Genomic DNA, 25,697 nt, shown 5'->3' on the forward strand with positions numbered 1-25,697 from the left:
TCCCCCCCCCCCCCCCTCCAGAGGTTGTATCGTGTTGTCCAGCATGATTCCTCCGAGAGTGTGGGCTATCCCTTCGCTCAGACCATCGACTTATAACACTGCCCTAAAAGCCATTTCCAGTTCTCGAGGAGAATTGTTTGTTCTGGGGCGTTAAGCAAGGGTGGGCATGTCGTCTATCGGTTCCAAAAGGCGGAGATGTGTTCTGGTGGGGAGAAAATGCTATTGCGAGTCCGAAGTAGGTCAAATGATATGTTTTATTGGTTTAAGTCACGTTTGATTTCATATAACCAATATTTACAGTCTTGAAAGAAATCAAATTGTGATTCTGTTTAACTTGGAAGTTCACACTATAGTCTTGACTGACACAGAGGATGCGAGCATAGGCCAGAAAGCTGCATAGGATCAGGTCCATAGCCCTTAACTTGTTTTCCTATGAGGTTTGAACCTAGCTGGTTTAAGATGGTCATAGGACACCGTAGCTGGTTTTATATGATAGCCAGCAATGCCACAAGACCCTATCTTGGCTCTTCTCAAGGTGCCCACACTTCTCCAACACTTCTATGTCAGAGCATAGTCCTGGGATCAGAGTTCCTGTAGATCTCCTCATCCTCGGTGTCGGATGAGGTACCGTTGCTCGAAGGTGTGTGGAGGCTGTTGGCAGCCCCGCTCCCCTGGCAGACGTACCATTCATTGAGATTGGTGACTTGCGAGGAGACGCTGGCGGTGCGGCCCCTGGCTGGCTCTGAGGCCGGGGACACCAGCCCCAGCGATGTGTTTGAGAGCTCGTAACCTGAGCTGGGGGGAGGTGGGGGAGATTTGCCATGGACCTTCATGTGTTTGCGAAGCGAACTCGGGTGAGTGTAAGACTTGTCGCAGCCTCTCACTTTACAATTGTACGGCTTATCGCTGGTGTGGACATGAGAATGCTTCTTCCTGTCACTGCTGTTGGCAAATTTCCTGTCACAACCATCGAACTCACATTTAAAAGGTTTCTCTCCTGAAAATAAAAATAAAAACACAATGAGGGAATAAAATCGAGTGGATTTTACACAGTAAAGTTTTCCAAACATTTTTCTATTGATTTGTGCATACTGTCACGTGTATTGTAATCATTTTAGCTTTGTATACATGGGTAAATTCCCACATTACACAGTGACCACACTTCAAAAAGTGTGTAAAGCGCTTTGGGACGTCCTGAGGTCGCGAAAGGCGCGATAGAAAGCAAGTCTTTCTTTAAATATACATATCTATGATGAAAGTTTTACGACAGTAATCAGCTGGCGGAGTTTAGGATCCTCTAACGTATCACAGCTTTTCTTTATATTCACGAAGACAATTCGGAAAACTCAGTTTTAAAAGAAACGCATTTGATTTACTCGTTAGTTTGGTGTATATGGCGAGAAAATGTGTCTGTTTCCTAAGATTGTCCTGAATACGATGTGGAAATTAAAGTCATGCCTTTACATATAAAAAGCATGTCAGCCAAATTCCACATTCTTGCTTTGGAGTATTGAGGAAAAATGTAACTCCAAACCAAGATGTTTTATTCCCCAATGTTTCACTTGATTGTCGCTGATGTGATTGGCGAACCTAGTTGGCTAAAAGTTTTAAGACAACTTTTTTAAACTACTTCCACTGACATATTTACATATATATTTATTTCGGACAGGCCACGTCGAGATCTTTCAGGCTGTTCCAAAGAAGTAGTTGCAAAGAGAATATTAGTGTTTAGTATTTATACAGTCAGAATCAGTTCAGTTCAAAATCTGTAACAAGTCGAATTAAACCTGTGAACATCAACCCTGGGGGCCTCGCTTCTTTTCCCTTAGTCTGTTTCTTACATTGTTTATTCTGTATCTAGAAATCTGACATTTAGGCAAATTTAATCAGATCTACAATATTAAGGGTTAGATGTGTTACATGGAGATTTCCAAAACGCCACGAGTAGCACCACAAATATAGACCAACTTCTCAAAACTAGTCAGCCCTTACATGTTTATCCTTAGCTTAGGTTTGTTAAATGGGAATCAGATTCATATCACATCCTTTATTGTTTATTTCCAGCCTTATTGTTATACAGGGCAAAGTACTGTGGTTGAAGTTAAATTGAACAAGCACAGTAACACCAGATGTGGTAGCCATCTTTGTGAGAGTACGCATTTTGCATCAGTAAAGATGCATTTTTACTGTTCTTTCTAACATGATTGCGTCTGACGTGCGTTGAATATTCTAGAATCTGACATCCAGATGTCGGAATCTTGAAAAAAAAATGATGTCCCTGTTTTCGGTACATTTCGTGCTAATGATCTTGTACAGGGCTTGAGATGGGACTGGAATAATGCGGTGGCCAGAAGCGCCTTCCAGTTCTTCGCCAGCCTGGTTGCTTTGGTTTACTGTAAATATTTAGCATTGTGAACTACTGCAGCTCTGAATCAGGGCCTGAATCCCACAGGCTGGTCATAAACTAGCACTTGGACTGCGGCTGGTGTTGGGCCTGGCGGTTCGTTCGGAGGTTCTGCCCCCTCCCCCCTCCCGCCCCCCCCCAAGCTGTATGTTCGGAGAGAGACATCTTGACAGTCTTTGACTGCCGTGTTGGATTTTTTGCGTGAGCTGGGATCTGGATAGCACTACTTGACTGATAAGAACGACTTCGCCCTCAAACATAACCTCGTTCAGGACTTCGCGAGTAAACAGAAGCCACTTGAATCTGACAGCGCACCCCTGTCATTCTGAACCTGTGCAGTCTGGTGGTCATATTTCCTTGTGGTCCGAGAAATCGTCCTATTTAAGTTGCATTGTTTAGACCATATTTTGTTTGTATGAATCAATACAAAGCAGGGAGACAGTAGAATTTCCTCTTATAAGGACCTGGCTTTCATAACATCAGTGACTTAGTTTGAGCAACACACACAAACTAGCCCATTCTAATGGATGTCTCAAACACAACACAAACTCTCAGCAAACCCCAGGGTAACACAACTTTTGCGCTTGAACCCTTAGAGTCCCCAATCTTATCAATTCTGCACCCTGACACTAATAGGGGGGCAACACATATTCATTCTAACACGCCGAATGTAATTTTTTTAAACCACAGAATTATGGTAATTAACTTTTCAAACACACTTGGCTCACATCACCATTATTGTGCGTGTTTATGCCTGGGGTTACATTTACATAGATCTGTGTATATATAGATTCCCCCCCAAACACAGTTACTGAAATGCAATCGAGAATCTAGTTCCAGCAACGCAGTTGGGTTAATGGGGCGATCTTGGTGCTGCCCCGACACTTGAAGAGAATTTTAGCTACACCGGTTCCATGGGTTGGAATAGACACCGAGCTGAGGAGCAGCACTCCCTTCCCAGCTTGACTGAAGTGAAGAAAGACATTCTGCTACCCTGTGTGGCGCCGATTACCATTTTTTAAAACTCTATCACGCATTTTAATATAAAAACATATTATGCGAGCAGTTAACGTCCCCGGCCCTCCCTGCACTCGTGTGCACTGTGGACACTGTTCAAAAAGTTAACAAATGGCCATTTTACAGCGTTGCAGTTTGCAACCAGAAAAAAAAGGCCGTTAAAAGACACGAGGAAACAGGGGTGTTTGTTACCCTGATGAGTCGCACTCTCCTCATTTATAATCCGTGCTTTAGAATGTGGTGCTGGAGAGATATAAGGCGTCAGTTTGAATAAAGCTGAAGTTATAAAACGGTCCCTGTCTTTCCACACTCCTCCTGAGCAGAGATGGAGGATCCGGATCTATCCCTTCACATTGTGTTCCTTACCAACAGAGCTGGAATACCAGTCCCCAGTTCGACTCCCCACCCCACCCCCATGTTTTTTTTAAAAACTTGTGCAACATATTCTTTAGATAAAATCTGTAATCAGAGCAGTCATGGGCCATTTGTTTTAACATTTAAACAACAAATTAAGAAGGCATTAAACGGATAGGTGTAACCCTATCTGTTTATACCGTGTGACAGCACACTATAAATCAGTGAAAACAATTAAGTAAAGCATACGTCAATAAACATTCTCCAAGGGATAATATCTGTCTGCAACAATAAATTCTGACCAGGTTGCCTTATTTCGCCAGGAACTAAAACGATATAGTGGAGACCTGTAGTAAACTTTGTTCAAGTTGGATAGTGCGCACCCTCGGGGGATCTCTGTGCTAGTGAATGCTCGTGCGGCGTAGTTACTGCGGGTGGGTCACAAAAATCTTCATTTTTCTAATTATTAAGCCAAACAATGGCATGCTGTATCGATATCGTTTCTCTCAGAGAGCCTTAAATAACATATTTTAACAACAACATGTACCCGGTCGGTTTGCAAGCTCGATTCGCTGCCTTGCTCCCAAACCTTCTACAACACCACGCTGAACTCCTTCCAACCTAATTTATCATTCTTGTCTTTCCCTCTCATCCCCGAGAATTCTTAATTTTTTTAAGTTGGGTTGAAATGTCTGCCTTTAATAGGAGACTTCGTTTCCGAAAACCAGTCCCGAGAGCCCCTCCAATAATCGCGCTGTTGGCTTCATTTTACATTTTGGGACATTTTGACTGGAAATTCCCCGACAGGAAACAAAGGGACGCCGCAGCTTTCACCCCGTTTGGAAACGACCCCTTGCCTGTTTGCTTACATCCTAGATCTCCAGAATCTTTCAAAAATGAAACCGAGTTGCTTTAATTTCGCCCCCTAGCTAGAATTTGTGATTATATAAAGGAGATAGTTTAAGAGCGTGTTTGTGAGATGTAAAACGATACTCGTTGGATTCGCATTTCAGAAAAAAATATATACTTTGGCTTAATTTAATAGTACTTTGCCCGAGATATGAGCGAGATGTACTTGTTGAGGGACTTAGGAACAAGGTGAAAACTGTTTAGAAACACCAACCTGTGTGAGTCCTTTTGTGTATCTTCAAGTTTTCAGAGCGGGCGAATACTTTGCCGCAGCCTGGGAAGGGGCAGGGGAAAGGTTTCTCGCCGGTGTGAACCCTGATGTGATTTACCAGTTTGTATTTCGCCTTAAACGGTTTCCCTTCTCTGGGACATTCCTCCCAGTAGCAAATGTGAACGCTCTGCTCGGGTCCTCCGACATGCTCCACCGTGACATGGTTTACCAGTTCATGCATGGTGCTGAAAGTTTTCGAGCAGGGTTTCTTTGAAGTCTCCTCTTGGTCAATCCACTTGCAGATTAACTCTTGCTTGATGGGCTGTCTCATGTACCTAAAGAATGCACCGGCGCCGGGGTGTGCCGCTGCCAGGTTAACGTTTAAGTTCACGGAGTTGTAACTGTGCAGGGAAGAAGCCGGGTAGTGATCTGCTCCGTGTCTGAAATGCTCTGGCCTGTAGATGTCCCCTGGTAACCCCAAGCGCATCTGTCCATTTAAAGTGTGGTGGGATCCCGGTGCAGACTGTTCGTGGAGCCCCGGGAAGACCTCCGAGTGTCCATAGTTACCTGCTGTGGACAGGAACATGCCGTGGTGATGGTGGTGATGGTGGTGGTGGGAGGAAGAAGAGGGGTGCTGCTCGCTCAGTCCATGCATGGCAGATGCTGAGAGATCTCTCCTGAGGATGTAGTCCCTGCCGCTCGCGTAGCCTGAATGGGGATGACCCGCTGGGTAGCTGACCGAATTCTGTGCCGAGCCGAAAATCGCCGCTGTCTGCGCTTCGGGGTGTCCAGCCATGTGTTGAGATGGACTGAGTTTGAGAGCAGTGGACTGAGCCATGTGCTCGGGCCCAAAGGGGGTGAGAGCCACGCTGGGATCGTTGCTCAGCTCCCCAGGGTGGATGTGTGTATGGCTACCCAACCCCGGGAAGCCTGACATAGTCTGATGGGGATGGGGTTGAGTTGCTGCCAAATCCGCTAATCTAAGTGCCGGATTCCGCTTGCTTAGCGCGGCTTCCATAACTACACAAGTCAGTCCATCCACACTAGTTGATGGCACAGTTTTTTTTTTGCCTCTTCCCCCCACCCCCCACCCCACCCGCCCGCCCCCCAAATCAAAACCTGAAAATATATTATTGAGCGCAGTCAAAAGTATTTTTTTTAAAGCACTCTTAACTCTGCCTTTCTCACTCTGTCCTCAAGCGATTGGCAGAACACAGAGCAGTTAGGCGACACAGTGGGGAAATATAGTTCAGAGATGGCGGGGCCGGGATTGGAGAGTTTGGGCTGATTGGCAGATGCACCGTTCAGGCAATTCGCCCGTTTTCAGCCGAGAACGCAGCGGGATCCTCCCCCTCCTGCCCGCAATTCCCACAATGTTGCTCTGCTCAAGTTTTGACTGCGAAACTTAAGGAAACCAGGGACTTGCTTCCACCACCCACCACACCCCCCCCCCCCTCTCCTCCTCCCCTCACCCCCCCCCCCCACCCACCTCATATGGCATGAAAACTCCATAACTGGGCCCTTAAAGAATTGCAATGAGATTTCCCCCTCCCACCCTCCTTCGTAGGATTTAAGCATTTTATGTAGGAATGCTTACAATCTTTAAATTCGCTTCTTAGTTAGAAAGCATTGGTGACACATCACATGTGCGAATAGCGGTTTGCTTACAGGACTTTTAAATAATTTTAAAAGGGAATTTATAAACTGTTTCTACAATTCTAACGTAAATATGACCGAAGTCGTGTTATATTATTAGTAGTTTACACAGTGTTCTGTCAATTTTAAACTCAGACTTGCAATAATCATAATTATGCTGTATTGATGTAAATATATCATTATTACTGTTGATTTTAGAGCACATGACTATAAATTGCGAATAACAATTTTATAGATCAGATAGGAGAATTATGTTTTGTGCGAGCAATAATTGAAACATTATGCGCCTGTAAAACGTATGCGCCTTCACAACTAAAGCTGAGGGGTTTGGGGAATATTTGTACAAAGTGTTTCAGTGCGACATTACACATAAATAATGTAAATGATCGGCAAGATTTCTCAAATTTGATTCTCTCTTTTACAATCTGTACTTTAAATCCATATTCGTGCATCGAATCGCACACAGATGAACGCTGTGCAAATATTTAAACCGACGAGAGGAGGGACGATGTGCCAACATATTCCAGTGTGCCTTGCAGTTGAAAAGTGGACTGGGCTGGAAGTGTATAAATGTGGCATGACAGGATGCTCTGTTTTTTTTAAATCTTGCTTTAAAATATGAAAGTAAAGGTAATATATAAGATCATAACACCAGACTTCACAGGGAATATGTTACTATGATGTGTGTGTTGTTTTGAGGTTTAATGCATTAATGTCAATGCTTCAATCTACCCAAACCCAACTAAGTCGACATTCTCTCTTGTATCATAAACTACTCTGCCTAACATTGCCCTTGCCGTCGACATCTCTCACTACATCTCCTTACCAGGGATCCAAGTGTCACTTTTTCTGATTTACATTTTTAAAAATTTATTTTAAGTCATCTATAAATTTTGGAGATTGTCGTTTTTAACATCGAGACACATACTATGTAAACATGTGTGGGATTGTGAATAGTTAGAATGATAAATTGCCAGTGAACTACAATACGATTAGATCGTTTGACTGAAATATGATGTAACATTCAGCCCAGATGAACCGTAGATTGTTATATAACGACAGATCAATCGTTCTGAAAGGTTTACGAAACGCAACACAAAATTCATTACAGAAAATAATCTTTTATTTGACGGAAGGCTCAGTTTGTCGAAAAAACATTGCTATATTAAACTATTATATTTCGATATAGAGAAACAGGAATCAAGTTGCAGTTCTTGATTTTCAACGCCAAATGATTAACGTGAACTTGTAGACTTCAATACTGTGGATTCGGTAAATGGGATTAAATATTAATTATAGCATCAAAATAAATGTATACGAAATATAAAATATATACATAAACGCCATTATGAACGGTTCTCTTGTTTAATGTACCTTTCTGCTTGTGATACTTAATGTGTATGAACCTACCTGAGCAATTCATACGCAGTTAGTTGACTTACAATTGCGAAGAAATAAGGTGATTAGAAATAACCGGATACAGACAGATCAAAATAGCACTACTTTTACAAAGCTAAACCATTAAATAGAGTTAAGACACATTTATTTATGATTGTTGCGTATGTATTTCTTATATATTCAGTATGTGTGGATATTTCATACCACTCCCAAATCTTTCTTAATATTTCTATAAAAGTCAATTCGAATTTGAACAGGAAAGAAAAACACGATGTCTGAAGGGATTAGATACAATCCGGTTTATTACCCGACAGTCTTGTCATACTTATAATAAGCAACTCTGATTCTCCATGTAATCTTCGAGAATTGCAATATGTATACAATCTTCTGACCGCTCGCTTTATTAACTTAACGTTTGAACCATGCAGTATATTCTTGTGATTCTACTACAGATATCTAGCTAGACAATATTTCCAGATAGTTCGTACATATGCTCATTATTATTGTGTGGCATTTTATTATTAATAATCTTGGCACTGTTACCTGTTTGAATCTTTTACAGTATATTTTACAGTATATAAGACACATCATAGGTTTAGTGTGTGTGTTGTACATATGTGTAGGTACATTGAGTTCACAGTATTATGCTGCTTCGAATTTTAACCATTTTTTAAAAATCGTCTGCATGTGTTATCTTTCTTCATAAGTTTCCATTTGCTGCACCATCCCACGCCTGGCTAGGTGCTTGCCCTTCAAACATCCTTTGCGAACATCAGGTATTTGTATCGCCTCAACCCTCCTGCAGAACATGTGACGAACACAAAAAAAATCAAGCAATCCAAATTTGCATCACTAACGACAGCAAATACATTTACACAATTCAAAAGTTTTGGTAAACATTATTTAGGAAACAATAGAACAATTGACCGAACTGCGAACAGGCGCCTCTGACATTTTGTTGTGAGGCAGTTTGGTTTCCTACTATAAACCAGCCGAGCAGAACCGATTGCCACACCTTTAGTACCTGCAGAATGACTGCATGTCAATAAGCCAGTCTCTAACACAATTCATTTTATGGGAATGTAACAGAAAAAGGTGATACCTGATTAGTTATGTGCATTGTTCCATCTTTAATTCCAATTGTCTGAATTAAGAATACTGAGTGATATATTTTCAAAAATGTTTGATTGGAATAGTATTTGCAAATTGCAATGTTTCATATTGTCCTTAAGCTTCATACTAAATCAAGTTATGTCATTCCATGGGATCCTCTGTGGTAATATTTTTTTTATCACATATCAAACACTGGGCTATGAATTGTATGAGAATTTGGCGTACGAGGATTCTTTCTCACTGCAATATGAACACCCCCCTCCCCCCAAAAAACAACAGGAAAATATAATTTAATCAGTTCCCTTTCGAGAAGCCTCTTAAAAGCAGTACACAAGCTTCCTAGAAAGTTTCCCTGCCACAAGTGCTTGCTACCTGCTATTAAATAAATGTCACTCTCCTGTTTCTTTTTTCCCCATTAAAAGTTAGTCCCGTATTATTGATTACAAAAAAAAACGAAGCTTGATGATTTGAGTAGCCGGAGGTACGCTGGTGGTACTTGTAAGGGGTACACGCGTTTCTGTGTAACTGTCCTTGATCAACTCAGCATGATGTGTATCTGTCATCGATTAATATGTCTTAATATATACTTACTTCTGTGATCGATTTATTTATTCCCCCTTGTTTGTCTGAAGATTGTTACAAAATGTCACAGAGAAATAAAGTCCCGACTATTTGTAAAACTCTAATGCTCCAATTGATTTTAATAGATTATAAACAAAGCAAAAAACTGAACACTTTATTAGGCCCAACCAACACCCTTGAGAAAGTTCCCTTCCTTTGGTAAAACACTCCAGCTACTTGTAAATTAGGATTATGTTCACAATGCGATCAGTGTGAAACGCATTTCAGAAATAGCAAATATCTGGCACTAATTTCCTCCTTCTGAGCTGCTGTCGCCCAGTGTTGCTCCTGTCCGTTCATTCTAAAGCAGCAAGCTAAATACTCATTAAACACTGTGCTTGCGTTATAATTATAATGAATTGGTTTCCTGTTTCTGTTTTTCCAGGCTTGGTTATTTTTAAGGAAATTGCTTCCGATTTCCCGGTGTTTTATTATCTCTTATTACTCTTTCAAAGCACAATTGTATTTCCAGTTCAAAATTCTAATTTTAGGTTTGCGTTATATCTGGTAGGATACCTGCAACTGCTCAAAAAGACGTCAAATTATCAAGTAGGCTAGCACCACTGTGAAAGAGAAACAACATAATGCGAATTTTAAGAGTATAAGTAAATATTGTGAACTGATATAGTGGAACTATAAAGTGGAATATTAATGCAGCTTGGGTAAATTAAATGATGCGAAACATGGGGCTCAAATTAAGGAAACAGAAGTCTGTATTATATCGTCTTAACAATGAAGAAGAGGAATAGTGTTAAGGCGTCAAGTAACCAAGTATGGGAGACAGTGAATGTAAAAAGGTGAAAACCAAGGGAACATTTGGAAACGAGGTGTTGGATGGTACAGAACAACGAAAGAGAATGCAAGATATTCGATGAATGTGAACAAGGGGAAGTCGAAGTTCACGGAAAACACAAATATACTAATCAATAAACAAGGTGGGTATGATGGCTGGCAAATGTCACTTTCAGGAGAGAACTATATATGTTACTTTGCACCGCTAGTATGGAGATAAATGCAGGTAGGTGAAATGCAATCGTGTACAGCCTTCTGAATGCTTCGTGGTGTGTGTTAGTATTTGTCTTCCTTCCAATTCTAGTAATCGCTGGTGGTAACCCACAAAAACTTGCCTACAAAGCCAATGTTGTCTGTCAATGGCCACATCATACAAGCCATGTCCTTATAGCAATCCGCCGCTCCATCACCTCATGTCTTGTAAGGCTGGATTCACATAAAATCCCCATACGGTTGATTGCACGCCCTTAATTATTGAACAGATACATGTCTCTTTTCAATGGATGGGGTAATTAATAGACTATCAGTAAACTGAATTCAACACTTCCTGGCGGTTTAACACTGTTTGTTTATAATGTGTTTCTACTTATTCAAGCCAGTATGAAAGAGCGCGAATAGAGGTATTGTATTCGTGTCTTTTTCTGATAGTCACACACCCAAACAGATCAAGTTATGCAGATACATAATGAGCAAACTTGGGAGTTTCACATCTTCAGTCGGCGTTGGCAATATATATATAATATATATTTAATTTAAAGCAACGCTGTTCTTCGCAAAATTCTGCATTTTGGGTTGGTGCCACACACCTCCAAGATAAAAACAATTGCATCCTTATTGCACCGTTCAACAGAGGCGGGTTTTGCTTTCTGTAGTTGTTGATTATTTCTTTAGGTTTATTTTTTTTAAACTGCGTCATTTGTCTGGTGAAAATGTTGGCAATGATTTCGCAATTCATGTTGCATATCAAAGGCACAATATTCTCCAAACGTTCTAATACTCGGCAACACACGTGTACACGGTCTTAAGGTGCAAGTTAAGATCATATTTTCCTTCAAATTAGATATTTTCGTCCATGTAATTTTATGTTTAAAAGTTCTTACCAGAAACACTAGTGAGAGATGTGTCTTTATGATTTACAAATTATTCCAAAAGGTTGGCAGATTGCAACATTACTTTTCACATCATTCCATTTACATTTTGATAAATGTTGTATTGTAATTATTTCATTTTTAGAGCACCAGTCATTAAAAAGCACCAAACCTTGTTAATTTGCCCTTAGTGTCATAACGTTTGCTGAGGTCAGGGTTATAGATGTATTTTACAAACCCATTATTTTATTGGTTGATTTCAGTCATTCGTCATATTTTTCTATCTCTTCCTTGCTTGTCAAGCTCCTTCCTCTGCTTTATCCTTCATTCGTAAATAATGATCTATTGATAACAAGGACTTAAACTGTTGTAAGAAAAAAAACATTACTGCCCACGCTTGCTGCGTGCCACCCTACCTTAGCACAGTGGTCATATTCCTCGTGTGAATTTAATCGAGGTACTGATAAACAAGGAAGTGCAGAACACCCACAGACTACAACCGAAATAAATTACACTACTAATGTGTTTAAAAACGCGACCGACTTTACAAGGGTTAACTGCAGATATAATTTATGGAATAACCATCATAGGTCGTCAACTCGTAAACTGATAACACATGTCACTTTCGTTTGTCTTTTCTTTAACATGCCATCGTAAAATGTTTTTGGAAGCGCTTTGCGAAAGGACCAGCAAGCGTTAATACTCGCTCATTGTAAATGCATCGCTGTGATGCACATGTGTATATCAAAGGATGGGTGCGGTAAGCAACAGGCCGTAACTGTTCACGTTGTACGGTATCAAAAATAGTCTTTAAAAGTATTACACCTATATAGAAGGGGTGGGTTTGTTCTGTTCATTGTTAAATACATACAATTCACACGGGCAGCTCTTAGTTGACTTTAGCTGAACATAAAATTAGCTTGGGTTCAGATTCGCTGGATTCCACAGTTTCCAGCCATTAATATTAACATGTGGGGCAGTATTTCACAAACAAGTGAGTGGACTCATTCAGCTGTGTTCTTAGAACCCTCCCACAGACTAACAGAGCCATGCATACAGTAATTCTACCCTTTTTGAAGAATGGATTAAATTAACTACACTGCATTTGTTCAAGGTTGTCTGTGTTTTTCCATCACAGTATCCAAAAAATACACCATCTCCTTGTGCCTAGTGAGCAAATTCGCACAATAATTTATATATTGTGTGTAGCATTTTGCGACTTTTGTGTCATGAGACCTGCATCGCCAGATCAGAATGTACATTCATATTAAGAAACGCTCAATAAATGAATTTATGTCGAAGTAACGAGAAAGGGTTACATTAGTATTAACAATAAATATCCTGTAGTTTGATGTACAATTTTCCATAAATTATGATTGCACGAAACAAGTCTGTTTTTATTGATTTGTTTTAAAGGGAGGAGTACACATATGCTTTACCGTGGGCCTTAGGTCGTGTCAAATTAAGCAAAATCAAAGGTAATTTGTAACGGAATAGTCATTTGATTAACTCCATTGGATTCAAGATCTTGATTGATACAGATAACAACGCTTGGTAACTTTTCCTCGTGCAAAAAAATGTGAGCTTGGGAGTTTTACCAACAGTCCTTAAATCCACTACAACCTGAACAAAATACAATTATAAACAAATCATTAAGGTGTCGCAGTCAAATTAAATAACACTGGATCCCACTCTATATTGATATAGAGAATAGCTGTAGACAGTACTGAGAATACAGTAATGTTTATTGCACGATAATGTACAGACAAATGGTGTACTAATTGTATTGTTCATGTGCAATTTCCACATATACCTTTGTTGCCTTCACGCGATTTTTATAAAAAGCCATAAGGACACCTTCGGTAAATAATGTATAATTCATTCCCTAACTCACTTTCCGCTAAAAATAATAACAAAAAGCATGACATTCAATTATTCCTTGCGACCAGTAACCTGGCAGTTTGCACTGAATTCTAGATGCCGTTTATCCAAAGAATGAATAAAAAGCAATGTTGTTTTTGTTCTCTCCCCACCCCCCTTTGATTTCTGCCTTGCCCTTACTGAAATGCTCTCCAATAAGTATATTTAAGAAGGGACATTTTTGTTGTGCTGCAGCGATTTTCAAAACTAACAAGACTGCAACCGACCGCCTGAACAGAATGCTTTAAACATTCTGCAGTCAGCACAGGGATATTGTCGAGTAGTTAGTCCCTGTAAAAGTTCTATCTATATCCCGGCGCCCCACCCCCCCTCCCCCCAAAAATATCTTACACAGAAACTTGTCATGAATATGGCTTTGATTTCTCCGACGTGCTATGACTAACTTTATTCAAAATAGATTGAAATATGTGACAAGATTGAGATAGATGAAAGAGGATATTGTATGGGTTGCATTGTTGGCAGTTATTAAAACAAGCCTGCAGGCTAACAAAAGAAGTGCTGTCGCCATAAAGAACAGTGCAGATTCTGGATTTGGATAAGTGGATAAAGACATTCTTCTCAGCCTCAGAGCACCATCTCTCATATAGTAAGTTCATTGCTTACCTCCTCAAACCTGTTGAAGTACTATTACATGAATAGATTAGCAGCCGCTGGCCTTTCTCACTGTCCAGTTTTCAGCTCCTGTCTGCATTTCTGCTACAATGGTACTGAAATGCAATTGATTTTTTGCATTTCTTTCTCTCTCTCTCTCGCACAACCCCGGTGACCAAGGACAGAGTTTTTTTTGGGTGTGTGGGGGGAGGAGGGGGTGGGGGGAGATGTGGGGGTGGGTGCGGTTTGCAGAGAAAAAATACAGCTCTGTAGAGAAGTCGGCAAACGTGACTTTGAACTTGGATCAGCTCCTGTAGTTCCTATAGAGTAGCCCTGGAGAAGTGAAAGAATAGCAGTGAGCACGCTGCTGTGCTGCCTTAGACAGGAATGAGAGAATTAAAACAACACCGTAACTTTTTTCTTGGTTTAAAAAAAACCCCCAGATGATCAGTGAAAACAGTCAGAAGGATATTACATGAATGTGTGATAGGATCGACACAGGGTTCTAAAACGAACACCAAACGTCATACCTTATTTGTACATAAATTACAATGATTGTTTTGTTTATTTCACCCCCCCCCCAACAAAAAAAACCACCTTTCGGTGTGAGTTAAATTCTATACGTTTTGTTCATCACAGAGTAGGTGATGACATTTCTGAAAAATGCGGGGTCAGTACACAGTAGCCGAAGAACAGATTTTGTAATTAACTGTGGGTGATTTAGTAGAACGGGATTGTTTCCGTTCGGTTGGGTTGGGTTTCTGTTTCCAGACCTGCCCTTCAATACCAGCTCTGCCCTAAACAGAACAGATCCGGCACCACTTGTCCCCTTTCGCGAAGAGCAATTGGTAACAAGTGAAATCATCGCGCATTTTAGTTCATGACAATAAGAAAATTAAGGGATCCTTTTTTTTGGTAAAAGTGAACCAACTCTCTTGGCATTAATAAACAGTTGTATTTCGAGTCCCTCCTTATTTAAATGTACCTTTCAAAACCGTTTGCCAAAAAAATCGAATTTAAGCAGAAAAAAAGACAGTTTTTATTGCAGAAAACATGGTGTGCAATTTAGTAGGTGGTAAATCAGATTAAACCCTCCTTTATTTCTGGCACAAACCCTTCTAGGCAAAGTCTGTGTGTAAGAAGGAAAGGAGGCTCGAGTCTTTGCACACAAGTGAAATCTGATCAGAAGCGGACTTGTCTGTTTCGCTGATGTAATATCTCAAACCTTTGGATGGAATTCATTTGACAAGTTTCTTGGAAAAAAAAAGTTGCCTGATTTGCATCATGTTACATACTTACATGTAAAAGGCACCAATTAAACAGAGGGGGGAGGAAAGGCGTGTTGTGGACATTGGATTCCAGCCCCCCACCCCACACACACACACACACACCACCTCCCACTATTTGATCGTAAGTCATTATAACGGATTTCGATTAACTTTTATTGGTTGGCAGTGAGAACATGATGCTGCTACCTACACGGATATATTGGCGAGGAGAGGAGTGGCGCAATAATGGCCGAGCTGGGGGGGGGGGGGGAAACAAATCAAAAAGTAGGCGTAATTAATGAAAAATGGCGACCCGTTTGGAGCAGGTTACCTGGGATGGATGAGGAGGAGCTGTCCAATGAAAAGCCATTAGAAAGTGGCCGCTGTCCTGTTTAAAAGGGGTGTTGGGAGAGGCGCCGCCACTCCAGTCAGCCGTTGCACTCGGCATCATATGATAGGAGCGGGACCAGCTTAAGATCCCCCCACCCCCCACCCCCCCATCTCTCCAACCCCTCCTCCCCACACATTCATCCCGAGGATGCTCTTATCTCTACTCCTGGTTTATCTGCCTTTCTGATTACCGCTATCACTGGCAACACTGCATCTACTGAGAGAGAGAAGCAGACAGACAGACAGAGAGAGAGAGAGAGAGAAGCAAGAGAGGCTTCAAAGAAGACGGTTTCTCCGTGGGAATTCGTGCTGCAGTGAGAAAAAAAACAACTTCTACGTGATCGCCATAAAAACTGTTTCAGAGGACAAAAAAAAGGACAGCCCCAAAGTTGTACGCGATAATTTGGCTCGATCTATTTGTCATCGCTTCGTTTTTGTTTTCGAAGAAAGAAGCTGTTAACCGGGAAAGGTGAATCGTTTGGTGTCGATCTGTTGAATTTCTGGACTGTTTCGTTCTTTGAGACATCGAGCACCACCCATAACAACAACAACAACAAGAAGGCGTCTCTCAAGTTGCTGCTGGATCCGTGTGTGTGTGTGTTGGGGTTTCAGTGAGTGTGTGTGTGTGTTTTTGTGTGTTTTGGGGTTCCGGTGTGTTTTGGGGTTCCGGTGTGTTTTGGGGTGTGTGTGTGTTGGGGTTTCAGTGAGTGTGTGTGTGTGTGTGTTTTGGGGTTCCGGTGTGTGTGTGTTTTTGTGTGGTTTGGGGTTCCGGTGTGTTTTGGGGGGTGTGGTGGGTGTGTGTGTTTTGGGGTGAGTGTGTTTTGGGGTGAGTGTGTGCGGTTTTGTGTGTTTTGGGGTTCCAGTGTGTTTTGGGGTGAGTGTGTTTGTGTGTTTTGGGTGTCTGTTTTGGGGGGTGGGTGGGTGGGGGGGGGGGAGAGGTCTATTTGTTTTCCCCCTGGTTTTAGGAGCATGTTGCTGGATGCGGGACCCCAGTTCCCCACCCTCGGGGTGGGCACTTTCGCCCGCCACCACCACCACCACCACCACTCCAGCGCCGAGATGTCGGAGCGGGACCTGGGTTTGCCTCAGAACACCTTCGTCGACTCTGCGCACATGGGAGCTTTCAAGCTGAACGGCGGAGTCCACCACGACCTGTCCTCTCCTGGCCAGAGCTCGGCTTTCAGCTCGCAGGCGGCGGCGGCTGGCCCGGGCTACCCGTCCGCCTTGGCTCCCCACGCCGCCCATGTCAGCTCTTACTCGGGCGCCACTTTCAACTCCACCCGGGACTTCATCTTCCGCAGCCGGGGCTTCAGCGACGCGAGCCCGGGCTCAAGCCAGCATGGCCTCTTCGGACCGAGCCCGGCCACTCTCCATCACCCGCACTCGGACACATCGGGGCACATCTTATTCCCCGGCATCCACGAACAAGGAGGATCCCACCCGTCGCCAAATGCGCACGTCCTCAACGGGCAAATGCGCCTGGGGCTCCCGGGCGAAGTGTTCGGCCGCTCGGACCAGTGTCCCAGGACTGACCCTTACTCGGCTGCCCAGCTCCACCATCACCACAACTACGGCCACATGAACATGAACATGAGCATGAACATGGCAGCGGCTCATCACGGCGCCGGAGCCTTCTTCAGGTACATGAGGCAACCCATCAAACAGGAGCTGATCTGCAAGTGGGTCGACCCCGAGCAGATGGCCAGCCCCAAAAAGTCCTGTAACAAAACCTTCAGCACCATGCACGAACTGGTGACCCACGTCTCGGTGGAGCATGTCGGTGGGCCCGAGCAGACCAACCACGTCTGCTTCTGGGAGGAGTGCGCCCGCGAAGGAAAGCCTTTCAAAGCCAAGTACAAATTGGTGAATCACATCAGGGTCCACACGGGAGAGAAACCCTTCCCTTGTCCATTCCCGGGCTGCGGGAAAGTTTTCGCCAGGTCGGAGAACTTAAAGATTCACAAACGCACCCATACAGGTAAAAGCCCGAGTTTCTCACACCCCCCCCCCCCCCCCCCCAACAAGCCTACCCCGACAACTTTCCCCCTCGACCCTTCGGACCGCCGAGTTTGCGCTTCCCAGGAACTCGAGAGAGAGAGAGAGAGAGAGAGAGAGAGAGGATCCCTCGATCGGTGCATAGATCCAGGCAGTTCTCAACTCATTTGATGTTTCATTCCTTGCTTGCATTCGCCGCAATAATACGTTTTAAAATAATATAAAACTGCAAAATAAGATTGTCGTGATTGCGTTGAACAATGAAAATTAACTTTTCAAAACACTTTCTAAACCACTTGAGAAATCTCCATTATCGATGTTTCAAATTTTAACAATAGGAGTAATAATTTAATAGTAGAGATTAAACAGAGAGGTGCAGCACATTAATAATCTATAAATTATTTGACATATTTTAAAAGCAAATCTGTTCAGATTGCTGTTCGAAACTTAAATAAACGGAGACACGTTAAATGTCTAAAGTTAATAAAATTCTGATGCTTTAAGAAACAATAATAATTCACAAATCCTGCTCATGCCTGGTCATATGATAGGCAATTGAACCACGAGTTTCTGGCATGTAAAAACAATAAATGAAAATATTTGGAAATTGCGTTGAAATATTTGGGAATATTGCCTTGGGCTTCAAGTTTAAAATGTATAAGAACACATAATGCTACCAGAAACCAGAAAAGCTGTTCAACGGCAGTTACTATGACTTACAATTTATGCCGTATTGCATAATATTTCTCTCAAGAGTGTAGAATTATGTCATCAGCAGTGGCCTGTATTTGGACCATAAACTTTGAATATGGGTCAAGATGTAATGTAAGGACAGAGGTTCTTGTGTGTAAAACGTGGCAGCTGAGAAGTGAAGCCAAGCTTTACCCCGTGCGCCATTCATTATTTACAATCATGATTATATTTTCTAAATCACTGGTTCTTCAAAGGAGCAAAAAACAAACAAAAGCGGTAATTAATTAATAAGCTTTTTTTTAAAAAAAATAATAAAAACACACACACACACACACACACAATAACTATTTGCTTCTCCGAGAGTAGTAACAGGATGAAGGCCTATTGTCTGTTCAAGTGTAGGATTAATCATAGGTGCCAGACGGGTCTTTAGCAAGGTTCTCAACTGCGAAATTTATTTGCTCGGACTAGCTATCCTTCAGATTTCCAGGCGGTTTACATATCTCTTTCGGAAACAATTTAAATGCTAATGGAATGAAATGTTACATTGTTCCCCGGTACTTAGCAAGATTCCTGTGTGATTCACACCTCCCTTGTTCCGCCGATCAGGAATTGTCGATAAAGTTTGGACGGGAAATCTTCAGCATTCCAGACACAGTGGCCAATTTTAAAAAGTGTATCCCATATACAAGTGTAGATAAACATATGTAATTATCCAGGGACTGTGTAAATATATATATCTCCACATATCGATATCTAAGCGGTGGCGCTAAATTGGGTTCTGTGTTGGTTCATACCTCGACAGGTCTTTTGTTTCGGATATTTTATTTCTGAAATTCGTTTGGATCAATTAATGTAATACACATGTTAATTCTGAAAGTCCAAGAGGACTGTTTAATTACACTGTGCCATTGTGTTGAGGCGATGAACTATTTCCTTTCGACGTGCTGTTTATCAGCTGGAGAAAGGCAGCTGGGAATCTTTTAATTGTGACTATTTCCATTTGGAGAATGGGATCCGAGCCACGCAAGGACAAGTACTTCGCACACTCGCATTAATCACTCCAGATCTAAACACGAATCAATTTTGTCAAGCGCATTTCCGTCCGCAGCCTAAGACTTTAATTTAGGATGGTTCATTTTAAATATTTTGTGTGTGTGTGTGTGTGCTTTTTTTTAAATAAATTGTCGCGATTAAAAATTGTCAGGACGAGTTATAAACGCCGACGGTTCAATATTCAGTATTTTTTTTATAAAGTGTTTAATCCAGGTGCTTTGAAGAGTGCTGGTGATCACAGTGCGAAATGCAAGCGGTGGAAGGTTGAGGTATTGGTGATGTTGCTTGACTGATCCTTTTCTCCCTGTTATTTTTCTTTTGTAGGAGAAAAGCCATTTAAGTGCGAGTTTGAGGGCTGCGACAGGCGCTTCGCCAATAGCAGCGACCGGAAGAAGCACATGCATGTGCACACTTCAGACAAGCCCTATCTGTGCAAAATGTGTGACAAATCCTATACACACCCCAGCTCTCTAAGGAAACACATGAAGGTCATTACTTTCCAATATTTATATAACGAGCGATCACTTGAATTAAATATAATCGGGGGCAACGGTGCCGCTAGTTGCCATTTTCTATTGCTGTGTAGAAATGACTGATTGGGGTTGTTTTTTTCTCCTACTTTTTTTTCCCGCAGGTTCATGAATCATCACAAGGTTCCGAGTCCTCACCGGCAGCCAGCTCTGGTTACGAATCGTCCACTCCTCCAGTGCTGGTTTCCCCGTCTACCGAACCCCCAAACAACAATAATTTATCTCCCGTCTCCTCTGCCGTGCACAGTAACGCCGGCATATCCTCCAACTTCAATGAATGGTACGTTTAAAAAAAAAACCCACACACGCACAAGCAAGCAAGCAAGACTACAGGCCCCAAACGTGGGAGATCGGCGCCTGTGCTAACTTAAAATTAAAGAAAACATCAAAAAAACTTCCTCTAAAATCTGTGTAAAAAGAAAACGGAGAATGATATAATCCCCATACAAGCAATACCGAGTTCCAGAGATTTTGCAGAAATGAAGATCAAGCGTTATTTATGTCTTACTGAACAAACTTTTTTGGCTACTTTTTACAACTTTGTACATAGAGAATTGCCGCCTGTCAGCTGAACTGTACCTGGGATTCTTGATATTTAGCGTTCGTTCTCCGGTAGCTGTGGATTTCTTTCTTGAGGTGATATGACACTTTCCTGATTGCACATAAAATGGAAACATCATAAAGGACTGAAAGAATGATTTCCTTGTCGTTGTATTTTAATGCTGAAATTTATGTCACCTTTTCAGGGCGAACGATTTGTGTAAAAAAATAACTCCGTGCAAACATGTAGAATGGAAACTGTGCCAAAGTCGAGTTACAGTTCACAAACACACACAGAAAACACAAATCATTGCTTGTGAATGTATTTTTTCTGTTAGCCGGGTTTTTTAATCTTGTGATGTTTTGTGCTTTGCAAGTCTGAATTGTGAAATACTATTGGAAGATTGTGAAAAAAGGTTGTGCCGTTAATTTTTGTAACAACAATTACTCATTCTGTAAATACCCGCCTTACCATATTTATCCCACTTGTAATTAAATTATGGTATTAACTTGCTGCAGATGAAACAATATTTATAAAGAATGTTTCTTAACTATAAATATGTACAATTGTGAGTTAAACATGAGATGGTTCAGAATGTTTTGTTTCAATTTCTAGATAAAACATCGTTTTCCTCTTTCCTTGTGCGATGTCCTGAGGTCATTAACAACATACAAAGATATAATAAAACGTGTTGCAAGTGTACATGCTGATATCGTTATTATTTTAAGGCCCAGATAATTCCTCACCGCTTCTGACCTGTGGTCATATTTGTTGCAGTTCATCTCAGCCCATCTGCTTAAGGTTGTTCGATAACATTTTTGTGTTTTTTTCGGTGAAGGCAACAGAATGAAATAGTCTGCTAGCTTTCTTAAAATGTCTAAAACACACTGGGGGGGGGGGGAAAGAGTCAAGAAGACTAGTTAGAACGCGCGCAATGTTTGAGGCAGATTTTACTTTCATCATCATTCTAATTGTTTATTTGTCAAGCAGCTTGTAAAATAAATATTCAGGGACCATTTTTCCACAACAGCGATCATTCGCTTGCGAGGTTTATGGACGATTTATCGGATGTCTTGTTTCCACTGTCTTGTGGGCGTAGAGACAGCGAAGTTAAGAAAACCAAGTTAGATAGTCCAAGGTGGGATTAATTTATAATCATCTGGGAGGGGGGAAAAAAGAGAGTAGTCGATGGTAATTAGTTCCTGCATATGGGATTGGTAAAAACACAAAAAATGTACACAATTGTGTGGAAATGGAGGTGGAATTCATTATCGCACAGTTACAAAACCAGACACATGTAAGGTGTTTTCGTTTGCATTTTGAGTGACCGCAAGAAACGGACACAGTGACTGGGATGGGGGAGGTTATAAATTCCCTATAAAATCTGAATGAGCACTGCATCTGCTACTTGTTATACCGCCCGAATGGAAAATATGAGATTTATTTCCAAACGCATGCGAAGAGAAAAATAACAACGCGCGCAATTCAGGACGGAACTCTTTAAGCGGCTGAAGGTTGCCGCAGATATAAAACAAACTAATGTGGAAATATTCTGGTGATTTTTCTCTTTCTTTTGATCGGCGTAACTGGCAATGGAAACACGTCACTCTCGCGGCTCCTTCTTTACGCCGCGGGGTTGGTGAAACAGTCAGACACTGCCCGCTGAAGCCAAGTCACTTTCAAAAAAACAAAACAACTCCCCAACCCCGTCCTCTCAGAAAGCACTGTCACAAAAACACACACACACACACACACACACACACAAGCAAAGCAAACTTCACATGTGGGTGCAACCCATTCCAACTGAGTACTCAAATCCGGCTTTAATACGATTTTTGGCAGACTAAAATAAATGTTGTTTTATCCTCTGAAGGCACCAAATCTCGACCTGGTAGATTCGGGTCTTAAAAGTAACTGAAAAGCCTTGTGCTCGCTTTAAAGGAACCCAGCCACAAAGCCCCGGACCAGGCGACGTTTTTAAATGGAGAGGGCTTGAACTTGACTTTGCCTCACCCGGGGCTCTGCTGGTTCATTCCATTGTCACACCATTAAACACCGTTGTCCCGCCTCACGAGTCGTGTATATATATTTTTTTCTCTACTTTTGGTATGTGTTGCGTTAAATAGCATTTCCGTTACCGATCGAACGCCGCAGCGGCAGTGGAGTTTACTTAGGGTGTGAATTCCCTCAAAATGTTGTAAAAATATATATATATCGCGTCACCCCTCCCACCATCACCAAGTAAAAGTATGCTGAGATGATGCCAAGAGGCGTTTGAACTGCTGGAAAATGTAAGTACCATTTTGTTCTGTTTGCTTCGATTTCTAATTTCATTTTTAATTTACAACTCTTGGCGGAAAGGAGCTGATGGATATTCCTACCGCACTATTTGTTGGCAAACTATGTTCTGGAAACTTGACAAGGACAAATAGAGATTTTTAAAAAACTTTAAAGGGGACTTAACGCCAGCTTCACATCTCAAAACAACACGGAAATGAAAATCGTTATAAATTACACGATCTCTATGACAGTGGTGTATGTCTATCGATAAACTCACTTTTGTTATTTAAATATACAGAAGTTAAGGTTTTAGCAATAAAGTGTCTACGAGGTCGGATAATCAGAGAGTACTTGGCTGACAACGGAATAGCGTTTGGGAGCTGCAATGTGGATTCCTCACACTCCAAAGTCACTAGAGTGATGATAACACTGAGACAACGTTATGATATAATTTTATAAAGAGATCGTTAAATGGTCTATAAATTACAGATAGAGAGCCACCTGAGGGCACAGTGACTGTTGTATTGATAATTACAGGGGGGATATGGCGAGTCCCCGTCACTCGAAATGACAGCTCATAAATTATAAAGCTGCCCTAATAAACATTCAATTGTAACTCTCAAATCGCAGATTTTATGGTACGTTTCAAAGTTATAAGACAATTTTAAGAGATAATTCAATCGACCCTGCTATTAATGATTAACACTAGCACGATAACGTTACAGTAAGGACCGCAATTGATGCTGTGGGTTGGAATGAGGTTGTTTATATCTTGTGGTTGGAGATATTGCATTCTGCCATGAATCAGAGAGCGAGAGAGAGAGAGAGCCCCAGAAAAGAAACAGGCGCTTCAAAGATCTAAATTCTATGTTGCAAGCACCAATCAACGCAATTTCAAGCGTTATTTGCTGACCAGAGGTTTAAGTTCGGTTGTCCGATGCATGCTCTATGTTCGTTAAAGGGGATAAAACCTCGAAGTAGCAGAGCCTGTGTTCACTGTGAAAACATAATTTCCCATTATAAAGCTGTGATTGTGTTGTCTGAGAGGTCAGCGCAGAGAGAAAAAAACTGTCAGTAAATTGGAGTCTCCGTGCATCATCAATTGCTATAAATTGTGCGAAGCAGCCACGGTCACAACAGTAAGACTTCAATAATCCATGTGCGAATACATGCATACTGTATATCTATCTATTGCTTTCTCTACACGTAGCTGTATACCGGCACAATATGTTCATAAACATGAAAAGAAAATTCACAAATACTAAAACGTCTTTATATATCACCAGCCACAATCAAATTCAATCGTGGTTTGAACTTTGGGCACATACTAATCGATAAAATATTTCATTGGTAGGATACGTGTTGAAGTTATGACATTGACTATAATTTTTTTAATGTGAACTAGTGTTGGAGTAACGTTCGAGGAATGCATTCAAATGATATCTTCTTTTATTCCTATTTTTCCAGTTTTGCACGTATTTACCCGACGAGTTCAATTAATAATAAACTAATGACTGCCTTTATTAGAGGATTAGCAATGGCTCGTTCTGCTTTACATTAATGGTTTAACATGTATTTATGTCGATCAAAGTCTGTGAGTGGGAGTAATTTGGTTACTTAAGTTTCACCAATTAAAATGATCACAAGCTTGTGTTCGTTAGTGTACAAATGATTTTCCTTCGAAGATAAATTAATCTCTTTGACTACTCTATTATGCAATCACCACTCGTTAATTAAAATGTGACAGTGGTTCGTCTGGGAAAAAATATATTACTCTGGTGTTGATAACGCGACTTCTTAAGGAAATCACTCGTTTTTCAAAATGGGGGGATAAAATGACGACCAATCCCGCTGTGGCAGGGGGCTGCAGAGAAAAAACAAAATAAAAATATTAAAGACAATTATGAAGATGAAAATGGTGAGGATAGCGTTGATGGGAAAGGTGGCGATGATGATGATGATGATTTGACAACTACAGTAAGGGTGGAAGGGCAGCCCCATACTGTGTCCAGATATCTGCTCATTCCTGACACACGCTGTTATGATATTGATCCCTGATAGTGAAGGAGTACAAAAAGCTATATTGTTGGAGGTGAATACCGATTCTAGCCAATTTGAATGTTGGTGCAGCTTTACTTAGCCCAAACTTTTATCGATGAAACAATCCGTTGTTAGTGGATGGTTCAGGTTTCTGGGTTTTTAAATATACATATATTATTATTTGTATTGTAAGCAACCTATTTTAAACTTCACATTTGGAACCAGATTGTTCAATGCTTAACACACGATCCAAAAGCGTCAGGTGCACGATACATTAACCATCACACACTTGGCGCGATTCTGGGGACTCCGATACCACCCAGACATATGACTTGGTATTGTGTTGTTATAGGTGGAAGGGTATCGATGGAAATATTATGATGAAAAGACCATAATTTGTGCAACAGGTACATTTGCATGTGTTTGAGATTGCGCATATCCTACATGCATGTTTGTTCTGTTTAGATATTTCTGCATAATCAAGCCATGTCTTGGTGTTTTGAAATTGTGTAACTTTGTTCACAGATTCGGACATTTTGCGAAGATGTCACATTGGCTGCGTGCTGTCTCCAGTTTAACCCTTTGATTGCTGTGTGCACGTTCACAACACTTTTGTCCGCAGTGGGCACGCGATCTTTAATCTATTTCTAAGATCAGTGTAAAGAATAAACGTAGAGAGCGAAAGAGTATTTTGTAGTTGATAACATATTTTGTAGCCTCTATTTTAAGCACGGTTATTCAATTGTCACACATTCATTATTACAGGTTACAAGTATCTACCTAGTTGGATCTACTGTAGTTGCAGCGCT

At 41.3% G+C, this 25,697-nt stretch overlaps 2 protein-coding genes and 1 long non-coding RNA gene across 3 annotated transcripts; 1 reads left to right on the plus strand and 2 right to left on the minus strand.

Moving 5' to 3' along the window:
- Positions 1-6: 6 nt before the first annotated feature.
- zic5 (Zic family zinc finger 5) lies at positions 7-5,967 on the minus strand. Its single transcript, XM_085999904.1, has 2 exons — positions 4,899-5,967; positions 7-997 (listed from the first exon to the last, which is right to left on the minus strand). The coding sequence occupies exons 1-2, from the start codon at positions 5,911-5,913 to the stop codon at positions 564-566; spliced, it is 1,449 nt and encodes a 482-aa protein (XP_085856030.1). The 5' UTR covers positions 5,914-5,967; the 3' UTR covers positions 7-563.
- A 1,721-nt stretch (positions 5,968-7,688) lies between these two features.
- LOC147111427 (uncharacterized) lies at positions 7,689-14,457 on the minus strand. Its single transcript, XR_015079686.1, has 3 exons — positions 14,108-14,457; positions 11,802-11,905; positions 7,689-8,748 (listed from the first exon to the last, which is right to left on the minus strand). It is a non-coding gene; the product is annotated as an uncharacterized LOC147111427 (long non-coding RNA).
- A 1,272-nt stretch (positions 14,458-15,729) lies between these two features.
- Positions 15,730-21,270, plus strand: zic2a (zic family member 2 (odd-paired homolog, Drosophila), a). The gene is made up of 3 exons (XM_085998405.1): positions 15,730-17,731; positions 19,822-19,985; positions 20,132-21,270. Exons 1-3 carry the CDS (start codon positions 16,723-16,725, stop codon positions 20,315-20,317), a joined length of 1,359 nt encoding a protein of 452 aa, XP_085854531.1. The 5' UTR covers positions 15,730-16,722; the 3' UTR covers positions 20,318-21,270.
- Positions 21,271-25,697: the final 4,427 nt, after the last annotated feature.

The sequence above is a fragment of the Somniosus microcephalus genome, chromosome 10, assembly GCF_052327205.1.
Source record: "Somniosus microcephalus isolate GS21.2 chromosome 10, FLI_Smic_1.0, whole genome shotgun sequence".
In the NCBI taxonomy this organism is placed as follows: domain Eukaryota; kingdom Metazoa; phylum Chordata; class Chondrichthyes; order Squaliformes; family Somniosidae; genus Somniosus; species Somniosus microcephalus.